Below are 21,607 nucleotides of genomic sequence, written 5' to 3'. Positions count from 1 at the left end.
AAAACAGAAACGATTTCTGGCGTTCCCCAAGGTAGTGTTATAGGCCTTTTGCCTTTCCTTATTTGTAAAAACGATACAGGAGACAATCTGAGCAGCCGTCTTAGTTTGTTCGCAGATGACGCTGTCAGTTATCGACTAGTAAAGTCATTAGAAGATCAAAACAAACTGCAAAACTATTTAGAAAAAAACATCTGTATGGTGCGAAATTCGCAATTGATCGTAAACAACGAAAAGTGTGAGGTCATCCGCATAACCACTAAAAGGAACTCGTTAAACTTCGGTTACACGATAAATCAGTCTAATCCAAAAGCTGCAAATTCAACTAAATACTTAGATATTACAATTACGAACAACTTAAGTAGGAAGGAACACATAGATAATGTTTTGGGGAAGGCTAACCAAAGACTGCGTTTTATTTGCAGGACACTTAGAAAATGCAACAAACCTACTAAGGAGACTGCCTACACTACGCTTGTCCGTCATCTTTTAGAATACTGCTGCCCGGTGTGGGATCCTTACCAGATAGGACTGACGGAGTACATCGAAAAAGTTCAAAGAAAGGTAGCACGTTTTGTATTATCGCAAAATATGGGAGAGAGTGTCACGGAAATGATACCGTCTTTGGGCTGGACATCATTAAAAGAAAGGCGTTTTTCGTTGCGGCAGAATCTTCTCACGGAATTCCAATCACCAACTTTCTCCTCCGAATGCGAAAATTTTTTATTGACATCGACCTGCATAGGGAGAAACGATCACCATGATCGTACGGAAAAATATAGGTGTTCATTCTTTCGCGCGCTATAAGGTATTGGAATAATAGAGGATTGTGATGGTACTTATTTTTTATTTTGTAAGAAGTTTTATGTCGTTGAACTAAATCATCAACAACATGATATCAGGGACTAACAGTAATAAACGACAAGTGTTACAAAGTTTGAAAGAGGCTCAACCTGAGTTGGTGTTGTGCAGTGTGGCAATTTTTGTTTGCATCTGTTCCTAGTTCATTTTCTTTGTTATATTTGTAGTGAATATGTGATAATCAAAATCAGCGAAACATAACAGACTTAACTGAAAAGGTGTTCTTTGCCTATTCTGGCATTCAACTAGGCGACCCAGATAAATTTTGAGCACCCCATACAGTATGTTAGGTATACATAGAAGACTTACAGCAATGGTTAAAGGAAATGAAAAAGAGTCTCAGGTTTTGCGTCGCTATGGTGTGGCGGGAGCAAACGAACCACTGTGATCATTGTTACTTTTGTTGCACTGATGTTAGTGGTTATAATTCCAAAAAACACACTGTATTCAGTCGCCAGATTCCTCATGGGCCAGGCATTCCAATATTCCAACCTCCATACTCACCACAAGTAATTGTACTTCCTAGTAATATATCTAGTAATGCTAATCCAGTGGATTCAAGCAATGAAGCAGAGCCTGATTTTGAGTGTGACAGACATCGGAACCTTGAGGTGTTTACTCAGTCCGAATTCAGTGATCCTGCGAGAGACATAGATCTAACCAATGAAAATGCAGAACTGCCTGCATCTAGGCCGAAAGACAAGAATTTATTGGTTGAAAGTATGTCTATTCGTTTCTATATGTAGAGCGAGTTAGAGTTTACACCTTTACTTTGAACCAGAATGTGACTTCGTATACCTGAATGATACCTGGATTAAAACATGAATTTGGAATAGAATATGAAAAACAAGCTTGTAGGTTATTTATTAATTCCTCTAAAAGAAGTTCAAAAGCTGTTTTTTGAGATTGAGATGACAAATATCCATCAGTGCCGATTAGTCATTCATTGCGCTTAAAAGAAACTTATGAAAACATGCAACTAATACTTACAAAATTAAAATACCCAGATGTGTGTCGAGATTTGAAGGCGTGTATGGCATTTGGCCATCAGGCATGATTTACTAGTCCCACGTTTTCTGTGGAGGTTCGTCAGTGGAGCCAGAGATCTACACTGGGTCAGAGACAAATGCCCAGTTCGCCGAAGTACCATTCCTGGGACTGGAAATGTTTCGCGATTCAGCCTTATCGATCGTGAAATAATACTGTTCCACCCTCTCAACAATAATCTAGGTATGATGAAGCAATTTGTGTAAAGAATTTTATACAGTTGTAAGATGTTTCAACTATTTTTGTGACTGTTGTACTAATTTGTCAGAAGCCAAACTCAAACAAGGTGTTTTGTTGGACATGACATCCGCAAATTTATATGTGACGACGAATTTGGTGCTACAGTGACGTATGATGGAAAAGTGGCGTGGACTGCATTTAAAGATGTCGTTAAAATTTTTTTGTGAACGTGAAGGATGCAAATTACAAGAACATTGTTCAAAACGTGCTTTAGAAGTTTGAAAAATTGGAGTGTTTGATGAGTCTGTGGAGAGCTTGAAACTTCGATTTCTTAAATCACGTTTGGACTTCTTTCCTGAAAACCTCGGTGGAATCAGGGACAAGTAGGCGGTAAGATTTCATCAGGATATTCGTGTCTTGGGAAGAAGATATCAAGGACGTTGGAATGTTTCTGTGGTTGCTGGCTGTTGCTAGTACTACATCGAGATAACCCAGAGTCATACCGTAAGAGGAATAGCAACTTATGAAGTTATGTACAGAAAAGAAGGAAAGCACATTAGTGTGGAAATTATGATGTTCCTAAATAAATTCCAGAGAGTTGATATTTAAGGTATATTATGCAGATATATAATCTTATAATTACTTTAGCCAAGTATTTAATAGGAGATTTCAAAGTAACTGTATGTGATAGAGAATACAATTGGAGGAAAAAAGGTACGTGATAGAGAAAAATGGAAAAGCTTATTGTATTTTGGTTACTGGCGGGTTGTCTTTGTAAGACAGCTCATGGAGACGAGCAAATTCCAGTGTACAGACGGACATCTCAAAAGTACAGAAGTAAGTTAACTTCACGAACAAATCTCTATAACCGCAAATTTGGTGGAACTATGTGATTAATTCACTGAGAAAGTCTACGAACTGACACTTTCACCAAAACTGGAAAAGTACATTCTTTGTACCAAATCGTTTCCTACTTTGCTATTGGTTCCCCAACAATCGTACATCCACAAATCTGCATTTACACATTAATATACGTCATTGCTTGGATTTGTAGGTTACACCGATGTAGAACTCTCACAAATTGCTCTAAATTTCCTCTTCAGCCAATGTATATTCGAGCGAAGCTACTAACAGTGATTCATTATAACGAACAATGTCCCAACTCAGTATTCAGCAACGTGTTGGAGTCCACCCGTTCCCACAGCATTTGTAAATGCCTTAACAAGTTATTAGCTCTTTCTGTCATTCAAAGGGGCTTCCATGCAAATATAAGTGGCCTTCACTGCATTTTTTCTTTCTACTTCTATACGACATGTAGACTTCGTAATCTATACCTCTCTGCACGTCTCCAGGCACACCAGTTATGTGACTGCATCAAGTCTGTATTCTATCCTCAAGGAATTCGAACTATCCTTCCATCTCAATCAGTTTCCCTCCTCGTACAAATGGTGGCCCCTAGCGATTAACCTTTCTATCTCTGACACGCTTTCAACATCCTAGCACGATAAGTAACTTTATCGTAAAGGATAGTTGGTCGCCTACCTCTGCTGGATTATGAAACAGTGCTTGAGGTCTATTTACTATTCTACCGAATTTAACAAATCTTCATTTTCAGCGCAGCACCCAAGACTCTTTGCCCCCCCCCCCCCCTGCCTTCCCTTAATGAAGTGGCAGGGCGGTTCCTAAATTGGGAGAAATGGGCTTCATATTCCTGTCCATCCATCATAATTTAGTTTCTCTTGAATGTTGTGATTTAACCTGGAAAGGCTGTTTACAAGACAGATTGAGCTACCGTCAGCTGGCTCAGTAAAACGTTTTGTTCCCTGGTGCAAAGTTGGTTCTTAATCATAGTGTAAGTAGGCTGTTTAGGTTTTTATGTTGGTAACGCCACGTGGAACTCTGTATAAAAATCACTGACTGTGCTGTGTGCAGTTTGTAGCTGGTTTGCATTGTTGGAATATTCTCTATTGTAGTGTTGGGCGTCTGGATGTGAACAGCGCGTAGCGTTGCGCAGTTGGAGGTGAGCCGCCAGCAGTGGTGGATGTGGAGAGAGAGAGAGAGAGAGAGAGAGAGAGAGAGAGAGAGAGAGAGAGAGAGATGCCAGAGTTTTTGGAGATTACTATAAGCGGACGATCTGGGTGTGTGTCAACCAGAAAAAGGAAATTTGTAAATATTGTTGTCATGAAAAATGACTTTTGAACATTATTAAAGTAAATACATTGTTTGCTCTCTATCAAAATCTTTCATTTGATAACTATGTCTATCACTAATTATTGCCTTCAGTAGTTAGAATCTTTTATTTAGTTGACAGTATTGGCGCTCGCTGTATTGCAGGAGTTCGAGCAACGAAGATTTTTGTGAGGTAAGTGATTCATGAAACGTATAGGTTATTGTTAGTCAGGGCCATTCTTTTGTACGGATTATTGAACGTCCGATTGAGTTGCGCTAAAAATATTGTGTGTCAGTTTAGTGTTGATCAGAATAAGTAAAGAGGGAAATGTCTGAGTACCTTCAGTTTTGCTCAGCTGTTTGAAAATCAATTAACGTAGATGTTTAGCAGCACAGTCATTCTCAATTTTTCTAAGGGGATGTTTCAATAGGTCTAACTGAGGCTAGTGAAAAAAAACATGTTCTTGCCTAACATATTTTTCCAGTATTCTTATTTTGGCAAATGACAACCTGGTACTAGATCCTACGTAACAACCAGTTCTTGACTTAGAAACACACATTTCCACATGGTTCGTACGACTACATTGACCCACACAGCACACTCTTTAACTAGTAGCCAGCGAAAGTATACATGTCACGATCTGCTGTCTACAAACCAACTGTTAACTGTTAGTAAACAGTTCGAAATTTCAACGATGGTTATCAGTATGTTCGCTCAGTACTATAACGTTCAATAACCTTCAATAACCCTCTGTTCGCAATTACGACTGTACAGGACATTACTCAAAATTTTTTTCATCTCACAGGGTAAAAGTCACACATTTCTCTAAAATTTTTCAGTACGCGCGGCAAATCTCTCTCGCGAACGTTCTCTCTTCTAACTTAAGTTTACCTTTCCCGAAAAGTAAACTGAAAATAATCTTATTTTTACCTGTCTTACGGTCAGAAATAAAGATTCTGCTTCTATGACCCTTACAATAGCTGCTTTACATTAAGCAAAACATGAATCCGACTCACTTCTCCATTATACCATTCAACTCACATTCTCATTCATCATAAATTATAACAATTTCTTGATTAACGTGTCACATTCATGCTTCATTCAGCCCCTCGTTCACTCTGACAGTCAGAAATGAAAATAATTATCTCTGACACTGAGAAGGATAACTACTGAAACGTTTCATTGTTTACACAGTATTGAAAAAATATTGTTTAATTAACTACCTTGCAACAAAGTTCTCAGCTTAAACCACCTTCTTGTGCCCTTACAAATATTGTCACAGTGTCAGAATGTTGTTTCCAATGTGGAATTGGATATTTGACGTTTTTTAATTAATTTTTATTATCTCTAAAACTGTTTCAAGTGTTATACCGTACTGAAAATCGTAAAACGGCGAACTATCGCTGTTATGAAAGGCAAACACACTATAGAACTTCATTTCGATTGATTTACGGTGAATGGCTTAATCAATTCACACATTGATGTGTAATTGAAATTATCTGCAACCAGCAAGCGATCACAGGGACGACAGGTGGTAAAACTTTGCAGCGTGGGGACGTGCTAGGTAGGGCATCAGAGAGCCACTGAGACGAATCTTAGATCTCCCTGATCGTGAAAGCGTATCGATATACCAGTATGACACGTGTGAAGACCCTCCCCCCCCCCCCCCCCCCACACACACACACTCTTACTAAACCTCCAGAAATGTCTCAGTCTAGCCGGTGAGTCCGTAGATGGTGCGATAATTAAGCCAGTACGTCCTTGAACTGAGTTAGTGAGCTGCCGCGTAGTAATTCTATCTACCTGTTATGTGGAGATGCTCTCGTAGTCTTATGTCCCTTTGTAGAGCCGTAGCTCGGATTCTGAAATGCAATACTGCTGTTTCTGTTTTATGTAATGAAGCAGGAAGAAATTTTTTCTGCAAGTAATTTTTTACACAGGATGTCATTATGGTGCGTTTATTTAAGATACACCATAAAATGAACTTGTTCACACTGATTATAAGCTAACTATTTACGGAACGAGAGCATGGTCTACTGCGTAACTTGTACGACACAGCCTGTAATAGGAGCGTAGAATAGGTATAGTTCGTAAAAGAGCGTACATCTTCGGTTATGCTAAAGTTGTTCACTTATTTATCAATGTAAGCGTTTGCTGACATCGTGAAATTACTGAAAGATAGTCTTTATAATCTGTACACTTCTCCTAAAGGCTGACGGTCAAAAGTCAACTTTTGCTAGCATGTGTATATAATAACAGTTACTTAATTCGCACCAGAATACATTTATTTTCCCTACGTATCTCTTTGCTGACATCACAAGCGGTTTCTGCTTACATACGTTTGCTTTCTTTCACACATTTCCACAGCCCCAAATTGTTTTTCATTTCTAATCAATTCTTTGTCGTCCTTTCATTCCATCTCTAAACCTTTCCAACTACTAGGACCCTTTGCATTCTTCTCTGATGTTTTTCTATATGCTCTCTACACAAAACCAACCCCACGCAAAAAAAAGAAACCAATTACACACCTCACCCTTAAATCAACAAGCTGCAGCTTCTCATCAAATGGTTCAAATGGCTCTGAGCACTATGGGACTCAACTGCTGAGGTCATGTCTCCTAGAACTTAGAACTACTTAAATGTAACTAACCTAAGGACATCACACACATCCATGCCCGAGGCAGGATTCGAACCTGCGACCGTAGCGGTACGCGGTTCCAGACTGTAGTGCCTAGAACCGCTCGGCCACACCGAGCGGCCAGCTTCTCATCCTTCCGTCCCTAGTCCCAGTTATCACAATAGTTTGAACACAAGGAACAAAGTTAGAAATATGTTCCTCTTCCACCAGGTATTGCATAAAGGCTTAACAAAATTGGGTCATTTAGTTTTCAAAATCTGAAAGGATGAGGCCTATTAACTTTAGAAAGACCAGTATTACTACCCCATATTACTGCTCTGAATCCACATCTACCTGTTTCTAAATCCGTCCATTACCACTGACAACCACTCCACATCTGAATCGTATAAGAAAGATGAGAAAGTAAAGGATGGAGAAATTCGTTAAAATTCAATTAATAAGTAAAACTGGGCTATTAATAACATTTGAAATTAACTGGGAAGGATTACCAACAGTGTCCGACGTGTTTCAAGGAAAAGACTGCATTTTAAAACCGATAATTATTTGTTGTGCTAAAATCTCTCGGTACGTCGATGCACCAACACCCAACACATGGCTGTGACATATCCACTAAACGACTGCCTCGGGCCAGTTTGATGGAGAAGACTGGACCCTGTTTTCCTCGTGCACATTTGGGACCGGGACGTGCCTAGGCGAAAATGAGAGTCGACGATCAGAGCGGCACTCGAATTGCAATTACCGAATGGTTTACAGCAGCAATTTTCTCAACGAAATTTTTAGAAACATGCAATATAGCTCTGAGTAAGTTCATACGGCATAGCTTCAGTGCCGTAACATGTCCACAAAATCTTATTGTCTAACTACAGATACGAATTAACACAATACTAATATGTGAATATCATTTCACAGAATAAAAACCCCTAAGTGTACCGATGATCAAAACCAATCCAGTTATATTTTTGTAGATATTTCAAAAAATGTCATCAAAGTAGTATTACATAGATTATTGAATTATTTGCCTTAAATAAAGTGGACCAGAACTGCACAAACCTAATTTACACACTACTTAGATTTCCATAGGAGAGTGCTGCAGACGTGTGGAGAGAAGATTTCTTTCAAAATGTGTGTGTGTTACATTGCATGATATGTCATAACAATGTTAAAGCTCTGTTTCACAAAACTAGCTTTCGTTTAAAGCAAACAACTACTCGACACATCAGAGAGCTGTTGCGTTATACGTCACGGCTTTCCACAGGGATACTACTTAAGATACAACGTGTAGGGAGTACATGTTGCAATACAAAATGCACAGTTAGCAACATTCACATCCTTGCTCATTGTGGGACTCTTTGCTTTCCGAAAAATGATATTATCGAGAGTGGTCCAAAGGACGTTCTTGTAACCTCTTAATGCACCCTTGTCATTTGCTAAATCTCAGCCCATTTATCATCAACGAGATGGAAGACGAATAGCTGTCGCACGAAGATGGAAAACCGTTCGTCAGGTAAAACCAGATTTCAATCACTTATTGTTACATTGAATGGAGAACCAGAGATAAGCTGAGATGCCAATCATTTCAGCTACTCAACATGACGGCCAGTGTAAAGGTCACCTGCTCACAAGTAACCATTTAAACGCGTATTTAAACGACCGCAGAGCATCCAGGCCACAAAATTACTCCTCAAGATGCTGAGGCAGACGCTCCTCGTCTTGGCGCTCGTCGCCTGTGTGCTGGGTGAGTACTTGCGGTACACAGCACTTAAATCAACAGGACAGTCTGTAGTGGAGCCCTAGCTGCCCTGAGCTTTTGCGACGAGTTGAAACGGAATGTAAATAATGTCTGAGGTATTGACAGATTCACCTTGCGAGCAGTGTTTTCTCATTAGGATCTGGGAGTAATCCTCTGACAGTAATTTAAAAGTTTGCCCAACACAGTCCATCGCAGTCATACTTTTCACTGTAATCCGTGACCCAACGATGCTTATCTCATCTGCCTTGACAGAGCGTCAGGGAGGTTGGGTGGAGTGGCGAGGAATGAGCGGTAGACGTAGCTCAAGTGTCGCTTACTGAAACGCACATCAACCCGGATGTAAAAATTCTGTCTGTCAACATTCCTGCTCAGATATCATGCTAGACCAATTTTAGTTATTATAACTACTACAGAAAAAATTGTGGGTCGTAGTTCCACTGTCTGCGGGATGCTTTTGTCTGCAGGTTCCACTCTGCCATTGCGTCGTCTGTCCCACACTGGACCAGCTCGCAGCTTCGCTGTCTCCAGGGGGCGCATCTACGGGGGACACGACGCCACCAGAGGTGAGCATCGTCTGCTGAGGGTCTTTCCTTGAGAGAGACTACTCGATTAAATAAGCGTGATTCATGTCAAGCGAAGTGCACGTAGAAATTTCTGCGGACAGCGTAAATGTTCACTAACATATTAAAACAAATGGAAGATACCAGCTTCAAACCATCACTAGATGTAGTCGATCACTAGGCTGTCGACAAGTGTCTCTGTCTAGATAATACAAACCATCCATCAGTGTCTTATAAAGGATTGTCTTCCACATATGTCTTCTTACTTGAGCTGTGACACGTAATATTGAGACAAACATGATAGGATTATATTGCGACCAGACATACTCACAGAGACACCTTGAATAAAACCTACCTTTTATACTGTGTTGTTGTTGTTATTGTTGGTTGCTAACCTACCTTCGCAGTGCATATTACCATTGTTTGACGATTGCACACTTCTCTTTAAATATCATCACACAAATGTCATTTAAATATGGCTAATGCTGTCTGCGCTGTTCTAGATAATCTGAAGATGTTCAAACCGTGTGAAATGCGTCATTATTAATAAAACTCTTGCAACATAGACTGTTTTTTTGGACCAGCCCATGTCTTTGTCCCGAGAGAATCAGAAGCTGTATTGTTACTTTTCTTTTAGAGCTGAAGATTATGCAGAGTGATAGAAACGTGCAATTCAATTAAAAATTTGCAAGTCAGACTGAAGAATAAACGAAAATTATATTAATGAAATCACTATTGCGTAAATTTACACATACCGCTCAAGCGACGTAAGACACCCACAGTAAAGAAGCATTAAATCAAGCAATACTGCAAGAAAAATTTTCCGTCTGAAGATGCTCTCATGTAGGTGAATTGATGAGTGTAAACTAATTAAGCAGTCCTTGAATAAAGGACGTGCTTATCTGAAGGAGATTTATCCAAAGGCTTCATTTCCGTTCCGTGGTCTGAAAGAGCAACACCGCTGATGGATCGTTGTTTTCCTTTCTCCAACGGAAGCTTCTTCTCTGCTTCTCCCAATATCGATATATATTTCTGCACCAATGGGAGTTTAGGGTATCCAGTGATTCGCCGCTGTAGCTACCGTACATGATTACTATGCTGCTGTAACTATCATTTCATGGCGTTTAATTCCATTTCCCTACTACTCAGCATATTATCACTTCATAACAGGTAGCTAAACTCGTTTATTTATTCAATACAGAGACTTTTAATGAAAGAACAAATCAGAGTCGTCGGGATGTTCTTTCTCTAAAAAAAATTTACACCATTACAAATACTTATCCCACATATAATCACGTAGACCTCTGTATACAGCTCAGTCACACAAAAACTAAGTGTCGAAAATAATATTTACAATGTACGAAAAATTCCATCATAACATCCAGCAGTACATTCGCAGTTATTGCGACTGGATGTTAAATTTAATCAAAGTGTCGCATTTCTGTGGAGTGTTTCATAATTTTCAAGGTCTATTTGGGATATAGTCCAACGGCGAAAGTGCTTCTGAAGAGCAAGTGGTGATACGATGAGCTGTTTGAAGTACCCTTCACAATCACACGCAAACAACAGATACACACTGCAGATGAGGAATGGACACGCTCCATACCTCAGTATGTCACACATTTGGACACACTAATAACTTGATATAACTGCAACCCTATTTCATAAATTACGTCCACAAGATAAAAGAACAAATTGTTTTCTGAACTCAGAGGGCTTATGCATAATGTGACATGGTTCTTTTTCGCAGGTGAGTTTCCTTATCAGGTGTCACTGCAGTACGTGCTGCTGTTTCTCCAGTACCACAACTGTGGCGGCTCCATCATTTCCAGCAATGCCATCCTCACCGCTGGACACTGCTCTGTCGACATTGGACACTACGTCGTGAGTATGCTTACAACAGAATATTAAACTATGTCTGCATTAAGATTTCTCCACTGAAATTTTTTTTTTCATTTTGAGGCTTTAGCCGAATCTAAAAGACGTCTCGTCTTGATATTATGGAACGATACTTAATGCTGCAGAATAAAAGTGATGCAGCTTAGGATTTTGCCAGACAGCCGTAATTGTGGATAATTCCATGTAACCTACTAAATTCGAGACTGAATGCTTAAAATCAACAATTTCTTTAAGGCATTTAGTAGGAAAACGGAGTTCAATCTCGCCACAGCTGTATGCTCTTATCCAGTCGAAAGGCAAGTTGTGTTCCACTTTCTACGCAACTAACATAGTTGCCTTACATGTCCGATTCGTCTGCTGACGGTTGGTTGTTATAGTACAGTACTTAATAGAAGTATTTAATGCAAAAAAGTAAAATAAAAATACAAATATGAAAAAGCAACGGACGGAAGGAAAGTAAGTAATGCATGCAGTGAATAAGTTCACTTACCAGACATGACAAATTGTCGGTAATAGCTAACCTGTCTACACATAGTTTTGACCATTTTCTTGCGCTGACAGGCTGTGGCTGGAGACTACGACTTAAGCAGCAACGAGGGGAGTGAACAAGAGGTTCGAGTCTCAGAGCAGATCGTACATCCAGACTATCCTGGGTGAGTACGTAATCCGGCAAATCTCTGAAGTCTCTGGTGTGCGATGTTGTCATAGTCCATGAATAATCAGTCACTGCCTATTAATATATTCCTCCATAAAACAGTTACCTGAACTGCCAATTGAAGCGACTATAGATGTATTGCAATGAAACATATTTTCCTGGTTAGAACAGTGACGTTATACGCCTGTGAAGACGTTTGTGATCGAGAACGTATATAATTAATTTCACAACTTGCAGAACAACTTGACAATAATGAATAGTGTAACATCATATATTCAGTTCAACATAGATTTTAGTTTGTGATGCTTATAAGAGGATATCGCCTACTCGTCACTACCGATTCCGTCCTTATTCGTGGTATATGAAGGGCATGGCCAGAAATAAAACTGACAGAAGTAGGATCTCTAGCCAACCAAGCCTTTAGAAAGTATACAAAGTTCGGCAGGGTCGTGCGAGGGTACTTAGACTGCAAATAAACAGTAATAACGCTCAATATATATCATTTGTTAACACTTGCATAAGAGCCATGGAAAAGAAAGACAGAGGAAAATTTTTGATAGGGTTTTACCTACAGCCTTCACGATGATTCTCCAACTTTCCGAGAGGGGACTGTAGTTAGGGCGCATAGGACTTCGTATTCCGTTAGTTTCATTTTCACCTTCGAGCGGCTTTGTACAAGGGTACTTCCAAACTGTATGATGAGAGAAAACCTTTTGTTCATGCACATGAAGTTTGGTTTTCTAAAGAAAATTTAAAACAACCATGTAATTGCAAAATTACGGCGTTTATAACGTGTGCAGGATGCCGAGAAAATTACTACTTCCCCAGTTCTTACGATGAATATAACCCCAGCACGTGTGAATCATCAACTGTAAAACAATGGAAGGATCTGGGTTTATATGCGAGGTTCTTGTGTACGCCTCACCAACCTTTTTTGTTTGTTTGCAGAATCCTTATGGTTTTGAAAGTACAATACTTTATAGGAAATTGGCTCCCTATCCCAAATGTTCCATCGGCTTTTTTTGCGTGTCTTTCATGAAAATATTAGCTACACGACCATGCTTTGCATCGAAAATTAAAGAAGCATCTTTTCATACTGCACTTGTTAAAAACAGTCCTTATGGATTGCTTAGTCAATAAAATCAATTTCTCCAGGCGAAACCAATCAAATCACGGAAAACAGATCCTTTAAGTTTCAAATAGATGGAGAAAAACCAGTAGGAGCGTTGGTTCTCGTCAATTAAATTCAATGTTAGTCTGTATTCGTAAAGACAAGTTACGGCCTTTAGTTACGTAGCTGATCTAAACATCCGAACATACTTCTCTCCATGAGGTAAAAAACGAAAGCGTAAAAAAAGAAGAACAGAGACTCCTTATGGTTCTTCGGTATAATACGAAACTAATGACGCCATCTATTGGTTGTTTGATGTACTGCACCGTCTCTAAGGTAAAAATCCGAACTACACTACTGGCCATTAAAATTGATACACCAAGAAGAAATGCAGATGATAAACGGGCATTCATTGGACAAATACATTATACTAGATCTGACATGTGATTGCATTTTCACACAATTTGGGTGCATAGATGCTGAGAAATCGATACCCAGAACAACCACATCTGGCCGTAATAACGGCCTTGATACGCCTGGGAATTTGTTCAAATAGAGCTTGGATGGCGCGTGCAGGTACAGCTTCCCATGCAGCTTCAACACGATTCCACAGTCCATCAAGAGTAGTGACTGGCGTATTGTAAGGAGCCAGTTGCTCGGCCACCATTGAACAGACGTTTTCAGAGAATGTGCTGGCCAGGGCAGCAGTCCAACAGTTCCTGTACCCAAAAAGGCCCGTACAGGACCTGCAACATTAGGTCGTGTTTTGTCCTGCTGAAATGTAAGGTTTCACTGGGATCGAATTACCGGTAGAGCAACGGGTCGTAACACATCTGAAATGTAACTTCCACTGTTCAAAGATCCGTCAATGCGAACAACAGGTGACCGAGACGTGTAACCAATGGCACCCCATACCATCACGCCGGGTGATACGCCAGTATGGCGATGACGAATACACGCTTCCAATGTGTGTCATCCCCGATGTCGCCAAACACGAATGCGACTATCATGATGCTGTAAACAGAACCTGGATTCATCCGAAATAAATACGTTTTGCTATTCGTTCACTCAGGTTCGTTGTTGAGTACACCATCGCAGCCGCTCCTGTCTGTGATGCAGCGTCTAGGGTAACCGCAGCCATGGTCTCCGAGCTGATAGTCCGTGCTGCTGCAAACGTCATCGAACTGTTCGTGCACATGGTTGTTGTCTTGCAAATGTCCCCATCTGTTAACTCAGGGATCGAGACGTGGCTGCACGGTCCGTTACAGCCATGCGGTTAAGATGCCTGTCATCTCGACTGCTAGTGACACGAGGTCGTTGGGATCCAGCACGGCGTTCTGTATTACCCTCGTGAATCCACCGATTCCATATTCTGAGAAGTCACTGGATCTCGACCAACGCGAGGAGACACGTCGTGATACGATAAACCGCAATCGCGATAGGCTACAATCCGGCCTTTATCAAAGTCGGAAACGTGATGGTACGCATTTCTCCTCCTTACACGAGGCATCACAACAACGTTTCACCAGGCAACGCCGGTCAACTGCTGTTTGTGTATGAGCAATCGGTTGGAATCTTTCCTCATTTCAGCACGTTGTAGGTGTCGCCACCGGCGCCAACCGTGTGTGAATGCTCTGAAAAGCTAATCATTTGCTTATCACAGCATCTTCATCGTGTCGGTTAAATGTCGCGTCTGTAGCACGTCATCTTCGTGGTGTAGCAATGTTAATGGCCAGTAGTGTATTTCCGGTGATAGCGCCCAGAGAAAAATTAGCCGTGGTTTTTAACGAAAATAAAAGATGTGTTTTAACAAAGCATTTCATTCCAAATTTAACGGAATGTTTTGTTTCACTCTCTTTCCAAAAAGTTAAGCAGTACCATCTATTTTGTTGACCCAAGTGATGTAGTGGACCAGCCTGCAATAGCTGAGCAACGAGTTGTGTCTTGTTTATATAGGTTAAGTTGGCAGAAGGTTGGTACTCGACTGCAAAAGCAGTCAGTAGTGTACTAACATGGGAAACACCACATTGCAACCCCGTCAGATTTAGTGGTAAAATTCTCCCAGTGGGTAGCGTGTCAAAAGCTGAACACAGAATGCTGTGTCATCCGAACAAAACACAGCCAGGGCAAAAGCACCACAGGCTCAAAGATGCGAGCTGGTGACAGGGCCGTAGAGACTCGCCACTCGCGCGAGTTCCACCAGTGCCAAGGGTGGCGCTGATGATGAAGACTTCTCATCGGCCATTTGCCGGCCGAATACAGTCCACCAATGACCGACAACGGACAGAAGCCTTCACAGAAGAGAGGAAAGCAGCTCTCGCCCACTTGGTTATAGATCATCGTCCAGGACTGACTTAGACAGGGAACGTTATTCCGTGATTTCTCAGACGTGAACGGTCATTTAAAATACATTTCCTATGTGTGGAATCGGGCCTACTCGTGTAATGCAGGGAGCCTAGGAAGATGTTTCCTCGGATAGCTAGATAATACACAAGTAAATCATATTAATGGAATTTAATACATTAATTGACAATACTTAACTCAGCGGATATACAATGTTGCGACGCAAGCAATAGGCGACATGCAAATTATCAATGTCCTTCGACGTATACAATTTCCATGTAAACAATAACAGATTACACAAGTTCATAAGTCACTGCTCGTCTTCTAGTGCGGCCGAGACTAGGCGGCACGTCATTTTTATTCTCTTCGTGTCGCTGTTGTCGTGGTGACGTTCTAGTCAGCGTGATGTTGGCTGACGTCGTCTCACAGCGCCCTCTACTGTACCGTTCTCGATTTTCGTGACGGCGCTTGTCATTTGGCCGGAACACTATGTACTTTGAAGTTTGCCTACGATTATTTGCACTTAGCCACTGAGGGCCTTTTTTTTTATATTACAAGCAGTGTTGCAAGTCACCAAGCTAAGTAAAACCTTTTAAGTCATTTATGTGACTTTGTTACAAATTTTTTGAGTGTTGTAGAACCTTAGCTCTCCTATCCTGTTACCTGCCCCTGTGGCATAGCTGTGTAATAGTGGCACGGAGAAATTAACTTAGCGGGGTACGGCGTCAAAAGCCGTTTCACGATCTCACAAACTCGGCCTATCGTAACAACAGTGACAACTCGGTCTCCACAGCAGTGGCGAAGAGACGGTTACAAATCTGGGCCATCTTACCACTAAACCTGAGGAGGAAGCGGTGGGGAGTTTCCCTTGTGAGCTTAGCAGACTCGCAAACCTTAAATCTCGGCTTTTTTTTTGTTATCCGATTTTGATTAAATAACGCCAGTACGTTGCCCCGTGTTACGCTCAAGTTATCTGTGGAAACCTCATGAAAATTCGTCTAGTACTTTCGGAGTGTAGCATGTTCAAACAGACAATACCGTCTGGGGTAAAACTTTAAGTTACATTTTCATTTTTCCTTGTTATCCGATTCAGTCAACAAATCGGCCTTTCCGTTTACTTTATGCAACTATTTATGTGATTTATATATTCTTGTGTGACATTCATTTTTCATTCGTCAGAATTTTAATTAATTACGTAATCAAACTTAAGTTTTAACTTATGCAACCGAGGATTTGTCTTTTTTTCATACAAAGCGTTTATTTTTGTTAATCACCAAGTCCAGCTTCTTTATTACGTTTTTTAAAATTTTTCTTTTATGTGGCTGCAGAATGACAAAGTGTATGCACTGATGAAATAAAGCCTAAATGTCGCTCCAAGTTACACTCAAGTTACCTGTGAAAATACCATGAAAATTCGTTTAGTAGCTTTGGAGATCATCTTATACAAACATATAAAAAGGTTTTACAGTTTTAGTATTAGTACAGAATAATGAAGCAATATTTCGGTTTATTTGCAGTATAAGTAACGTAAAACTAAAACTAAAAAGGCTCTGTGCGCAAGGACTCGACCACGCCACCCTCAGATTACGGTTCCGAACTCTCCCTGCTGCTCCAAACACTGTCTTAAGTGCCCCATGCCGCTCCCCACACGTGTCAAAAATGCTGTTTTTTTGTAAGCGCCCAATTTCTGTTCTGGCGAAGCCCTGGATTTACTGTAAACTGGAACGAAATCATTGATGACTAGCAGACGCCGTCCCGTCGTTACACCAGTAGAGCAGTGTACGAGGAAATATTTTTTGAAATTGACATTACGGTTATATATTAAGGAGGCAGCTAATAACAGAAAACGATTTTTTCTTCTTTAGCGGTCTCGCCGTAGCTGCAAACGACATCGCTGTCTTCATACTGCAGTCTTCGTTGACGCTGGACGATTATGCCCAAGTCATCAGCTTACCCAGCGCTGATTCAGTACCTGAAGGTATGCAAAATAAGAACTGTAACTGTTACCTCACTTGTATGTTGCAACGAGAAACTTCCTTGTATTAAGATATTCGTACTACTATCCGTCCTCATGTTTTTAAGACCCATGATCACATGACACTTCAATCTAGGGATTTGATGAGCCACAGTATCTTCTATGTGCTGTATGTGTTCCACTATTATAACTGTATTAATATCTTGGTTCATGGCAACACCTATGATTTGTCATGCATCTGATTATGGGGTCACGCTACACAGCGTGTATCACAATTCATGTTACACACTTCTAGAGGTTGTAGAGGAGATTAGATCATGTTTGACGCAAGAATCCGTGCCCGGAGCAACGACGATACATAGCGTCAGGATACACGCGCTGTCGTCTGTAAATGTATGTGCATACAGGATGATTCCGTGATGATGTCACGAACTTTCAAGGACGCTGGAGATGGGTAAATGTATCAATGTGTAGTAAGGGTCTCTCGTTCGCAAACGAGCGATTCGATAGTTACTAGAGAATTTTATGCTGACACTACTGACAATCGAATAATGCAGGTACCGGTGCTGTTGTTGCTACGATTATAGGTTACGCAACTTTCAGATTTCGTAGTATACACCGCGACAAGACAAAAAGTCTGGTGAACATGGACTCTCAAATGCATACCTGAGGAGCTGTAGGCACTTGTTCACCTTTGCTGCTGTGAAGCACATCTGCTCAAACGAACATATACTCATGGCTCTTAAGGTATGAATTTTAGAGCCCATATTTACTACGCATGTTTTTTTTTTGTTTTAGTCCGTACTACCACCTCTCAAAGTTGCCTACCTACAATCTTAACTACACTATCTGTACAATATACCACTGTCAGAAATGTCAGAGAATCACCCTCTACATATAGGTTGGAGAAAGTAAAAGTGGTCCGGAATATACAGTTCCAGGATACAAAGAACCACAGCAGGGGAAGGGAAATACAGTACTAACCTGACTATTGTAGATGTTGAATGTGTCCACCATTTATCTCTTTTCACTTTCGTGCCCTGGTCAGCAAGTTGCTGAAGGCGGTTCGAAGTTGGGTTTCTGTAATTTCTGCAGTCTCATCCGAAATGTTCTGCTGCAGTTCTTGAAGATTATGAGGCCTGTTGCGATACACTTTACGCTTGAGAGCTCCCCACACAAACTAATCGCACACTGACAGATCAGGTAACCTGGGTGGCTATTTAGGGCCTCGACCAGAATGACTCCTGCTAACAACTGAATCAGGCATGAAGACTGTACTAATGTGATCCAAAATTCGCCCAGATAAATGGGCAGTTCCTCCATTCTGTTAGAAGTAATTCTAGGTCTTTCCTCGTTCGTTAATGCTGCCACTCGCTCGGGCCACTTTTATTTGTCTCACCTGTATATGCAATTACAGGCGCTGGGGCATTTACCTTTGACGCTCGGTACCGTCCCTGGATGACGTTTCAGGTCCTGGATTCCTGTGTGTAACTTGATCTACGAAGTTCCCTCTACAACCTCTAGAAGTGTGTCACGTGAACTGTGGAACGTCTTCTACTGAAGTATGGTCCGTTTCTGACCTAAACTGTTTGTTTCATAGGTGACAATACAGCTACGTCCAAACCATGATTTTCTGTAAATCATTTATATCCAAAGACTCCCATGGATTCGGTTAAGAACCTCGATTGACTGGCCAGCCTATTACCGAGCATATACTATGTCTGCTACGAATTTTTGGTTTGTTTTTGGTAGGAGGATCAACCGCTGTCGTTTCTGGCTGGGGTACAACGGAGACGGCCTTCACGCCTGATATTCTGCAGACTGTTGACGTCACCATCATTGACTACGAAACATGCAGACAAAACATAGACGACCTGAATATGGGATCGAATCCGCTTACGGACACCATGATCTGTACGGGACCTCTCTATGATGGCATCTCCACGTGCAGTGTAAGTACCAGCAATCTTTCTGGACGTTTAGTACAGAATATCGCTGGGGTTACTACCATTAATTTTGCAAATTATCAAACGAGGAAAAAAATTCTATGTACTCTCATGCGTTAGCGAGCATATGAACTATTTTCACTCTCTTGCCTCTTACTCACGACAGTGTTGGTTGTGACGCTATCCGTTACCGGGTTTACTACCTATAAAAGATCGTGGGTATAACTTTTCTAGAAATGCAGAGATTTTTCGCCTTCGCTTTTCACCTCCTGTCTCTGTGTGTTCAGGGTGACTCTGGCGGCCCCTTGGCGCAGAACAACGAACTGATCGGTGTCGTTTCCTGGGGAATAGACCCGTGTGGATACGAAGGCGCTCCGTCTGTCTTCACCAGAGTATCTGCTCACCTGGACTTCATCAATCAATATCTGTGAATGGATATTTCACACATATAAATCAACGTACATGAGTGGACACATTTATCTTTAATAAACCACCCCACATCAGTTTCAGTCTGTTGCAGTATCCATTATCACTGTTGTAACTGCTGTGGATCTTGAAATATAACACTAATAAAATTACCATTCTGGAACTACTGTTAATTTCCTCTGTCTTTTCTAGTCTCCTACTGATAACTCACGGTAGTCCAACATACGATATAATTCACACTCCTAAAATATTCTCTGCCAACGGCCTTGCCGCAGTGGTAACACCGGTTCCCGCCAGGTCACCGAAGTTAAGCGCTGTCGGGCTGGGCTAGTACTTGGATGGGTGACCATCCGGTCTACCAAGCGCTGCTGGCAAGCGGGGTGCACTCAGCCCTTGTAAGACAAACTGAGGACCTACTTGATTGAGAAGTAGCGGCTCCGCTTCCGGAAAATGACATACGGGCGGGAGAGCTGTGTGCTGACCACGTGCCCCTCCATATTCGAATCCAGTGACGCCTATGGGTTGAGGATGACACGACGGCCGGTCGGTACCGTTGGGCCTTCATGGCCTGTTCCGGAGGAGTTAAGTTTTTAAAATATTCTCTATACGCATACTTACAAATTTTGAACAATATTTCTTTAAACTGAGACGGATACGTTTAAAGTTTTGGTATAAGCCTCTTTTCTAATTGAAAAAATATTATAGCAGCAACGTCATAAAAAATAAATGGACTTGGAACAAGGTGGAGCACGAAAAGTTGAAACATTTTAGAGCTGAATAAAAACTTTACCTCTGGTTATGATCATTAACATTTCGCTCCCACGTGTTTCTTTTTTTCCATAGAAATGTCTGCAGGGGTAGTGTTGCTGCAATATCACCAGTTCTTTGTTTCGCAGTTAGCTTTTCGTCATGGCCGAGCATGGACATTTATCTATTAAGAAGCGTTTTAAGGAAGTTATCCTTTCTGATGCATCGCAACAGCCTAAGGGAAATTTAAGGCAATATTTTACATGCGGTGGGCACCACAAAGGAAGACTATTCTCCGATTAACGAGAAAATTTGATGAAGAAGGTTTATCGTAATTGAAACAACTTCGGGCACCGACTGTTCGTTCTTCGGAAAACTTCGCAATGCTACGGATAACCATATAACAAAGTCCAAACAAATCATCTCGGCGGTCAGCAAGGAAATGGGAATGCCTCGTTATGTACAAAGAATTTTGCAGAGTGGTCTCAAGCTCCCCCTAGCAAAATGACTGTGTTACGGAAGCTCAGTGAGGAGATTAAACAATTACTGGAGTATTCATTATGGGCACAAAGAAATGATGAAATAATCTTCAAGACTTTGCTCTCAGACGAAGCTTATTTCCATCTCATTGGAGCAGAAAACAAGCGAAATGCTTCATTTTGGGGTAGAGAAAAAACGGAAAATGTTCATGTGCATGAAAAGACGAAATTGGAAATAAAGTGACAGAGTGGGTAGCCCCATCCAGTCGTTGCCTTATCGGACGAGTGTTTTTCAGTGGAACTTTGAATACCGACCAATGCAAGACAATGTTGGAAAATGACTTTGTGCCAGCAATCTTCCAATGTGCACACAGTGGTTTATGCAAGATGGCGCAAGACCTTATACAGCTAATGCTGTACTGGATTTTCTACAGTAAATAGTCGACAAGTGTGTGATATCTCATCATTACCCACAGTGCCACCATAATGTGGGTTCCTTCTGCCTCCTTCAAGTCCAGATTTAAACCCAACAGATTTTTTGACAACTGTTAAATTTTGGACCACAGAATAATATGGAAATGTGTGGCCGGATAGTGTAATAGTGCAACGATATAAATAGAGACTTGCGCAGCAAAGTTTTAAGAATTATGTGTACTCGGCTATTCGAAGTTGTCCTCTGCGATTGAGTGCATGTTGAACACGTGATGAAGTGAAATAAATTTCCATTAGCCATATGACCTGTGTACAAAACTTGAAATTTTCGTTTTAGAAATAAAAGTGTTCCGAGAATATTAAGTGCGTTAGCAATTCGTGGGCTACACTG

At 41.0% G+C, this 21,607-nt stretch overlaps 1 protein-coding gene and 1 pseudogene across 1 annotated transcript; both read left to right on the top strand.

Moving 5' to 3' along the window:
• The first annotated feature begins 8,579 nt into the window (after window positions 1-8,579).
• On the top strand, window positions 8,580-11,759 carry LOC126335658 (chymotrypsin-like elastase family member 1). Its single transcript, XM_049999112.1, has 4 exons — window positions 8,580-8,628; window positions 9,108-9,206; window positions 10,954-11,087; window positions 11,664-11,759. The coding sequence occupies exons 1-4, from the start codon at window positions 8,580-8,582 to the stop codon at window positions 11,757-11,759; spliced, it is 378 nt and encodes a 125-aa protein (XP_049855069.1).
• An 8,055-nt stretch (window positions 11,760-19,814) lies between these two features.
• On the top strand, window positions 19,815-19,932 carry LOC126337125 (5S ribosomal RNA; annotated as a pseudogene).
• Window positions 19,933-21,607: the final 1,675 nt, after the last annotated feature.

Source organism: Schistocerca gregaria, chromosome 2, assembly GCF_023897955.1.
Source record: "Schistocerca gregaria isolate iqSchGreg1 chromosome 2, iqSchGreg1.2, whole genome shotgun sequence".
NCBI lineage: Eukaryota > Metazoa > Arthropoda > Insecta > Orthoptera > Acrididae > Schistocerca > Schistocerca gregaria.
This window is presented reverse-complemented; position numbering and strand designations above follow the sequence as displayed.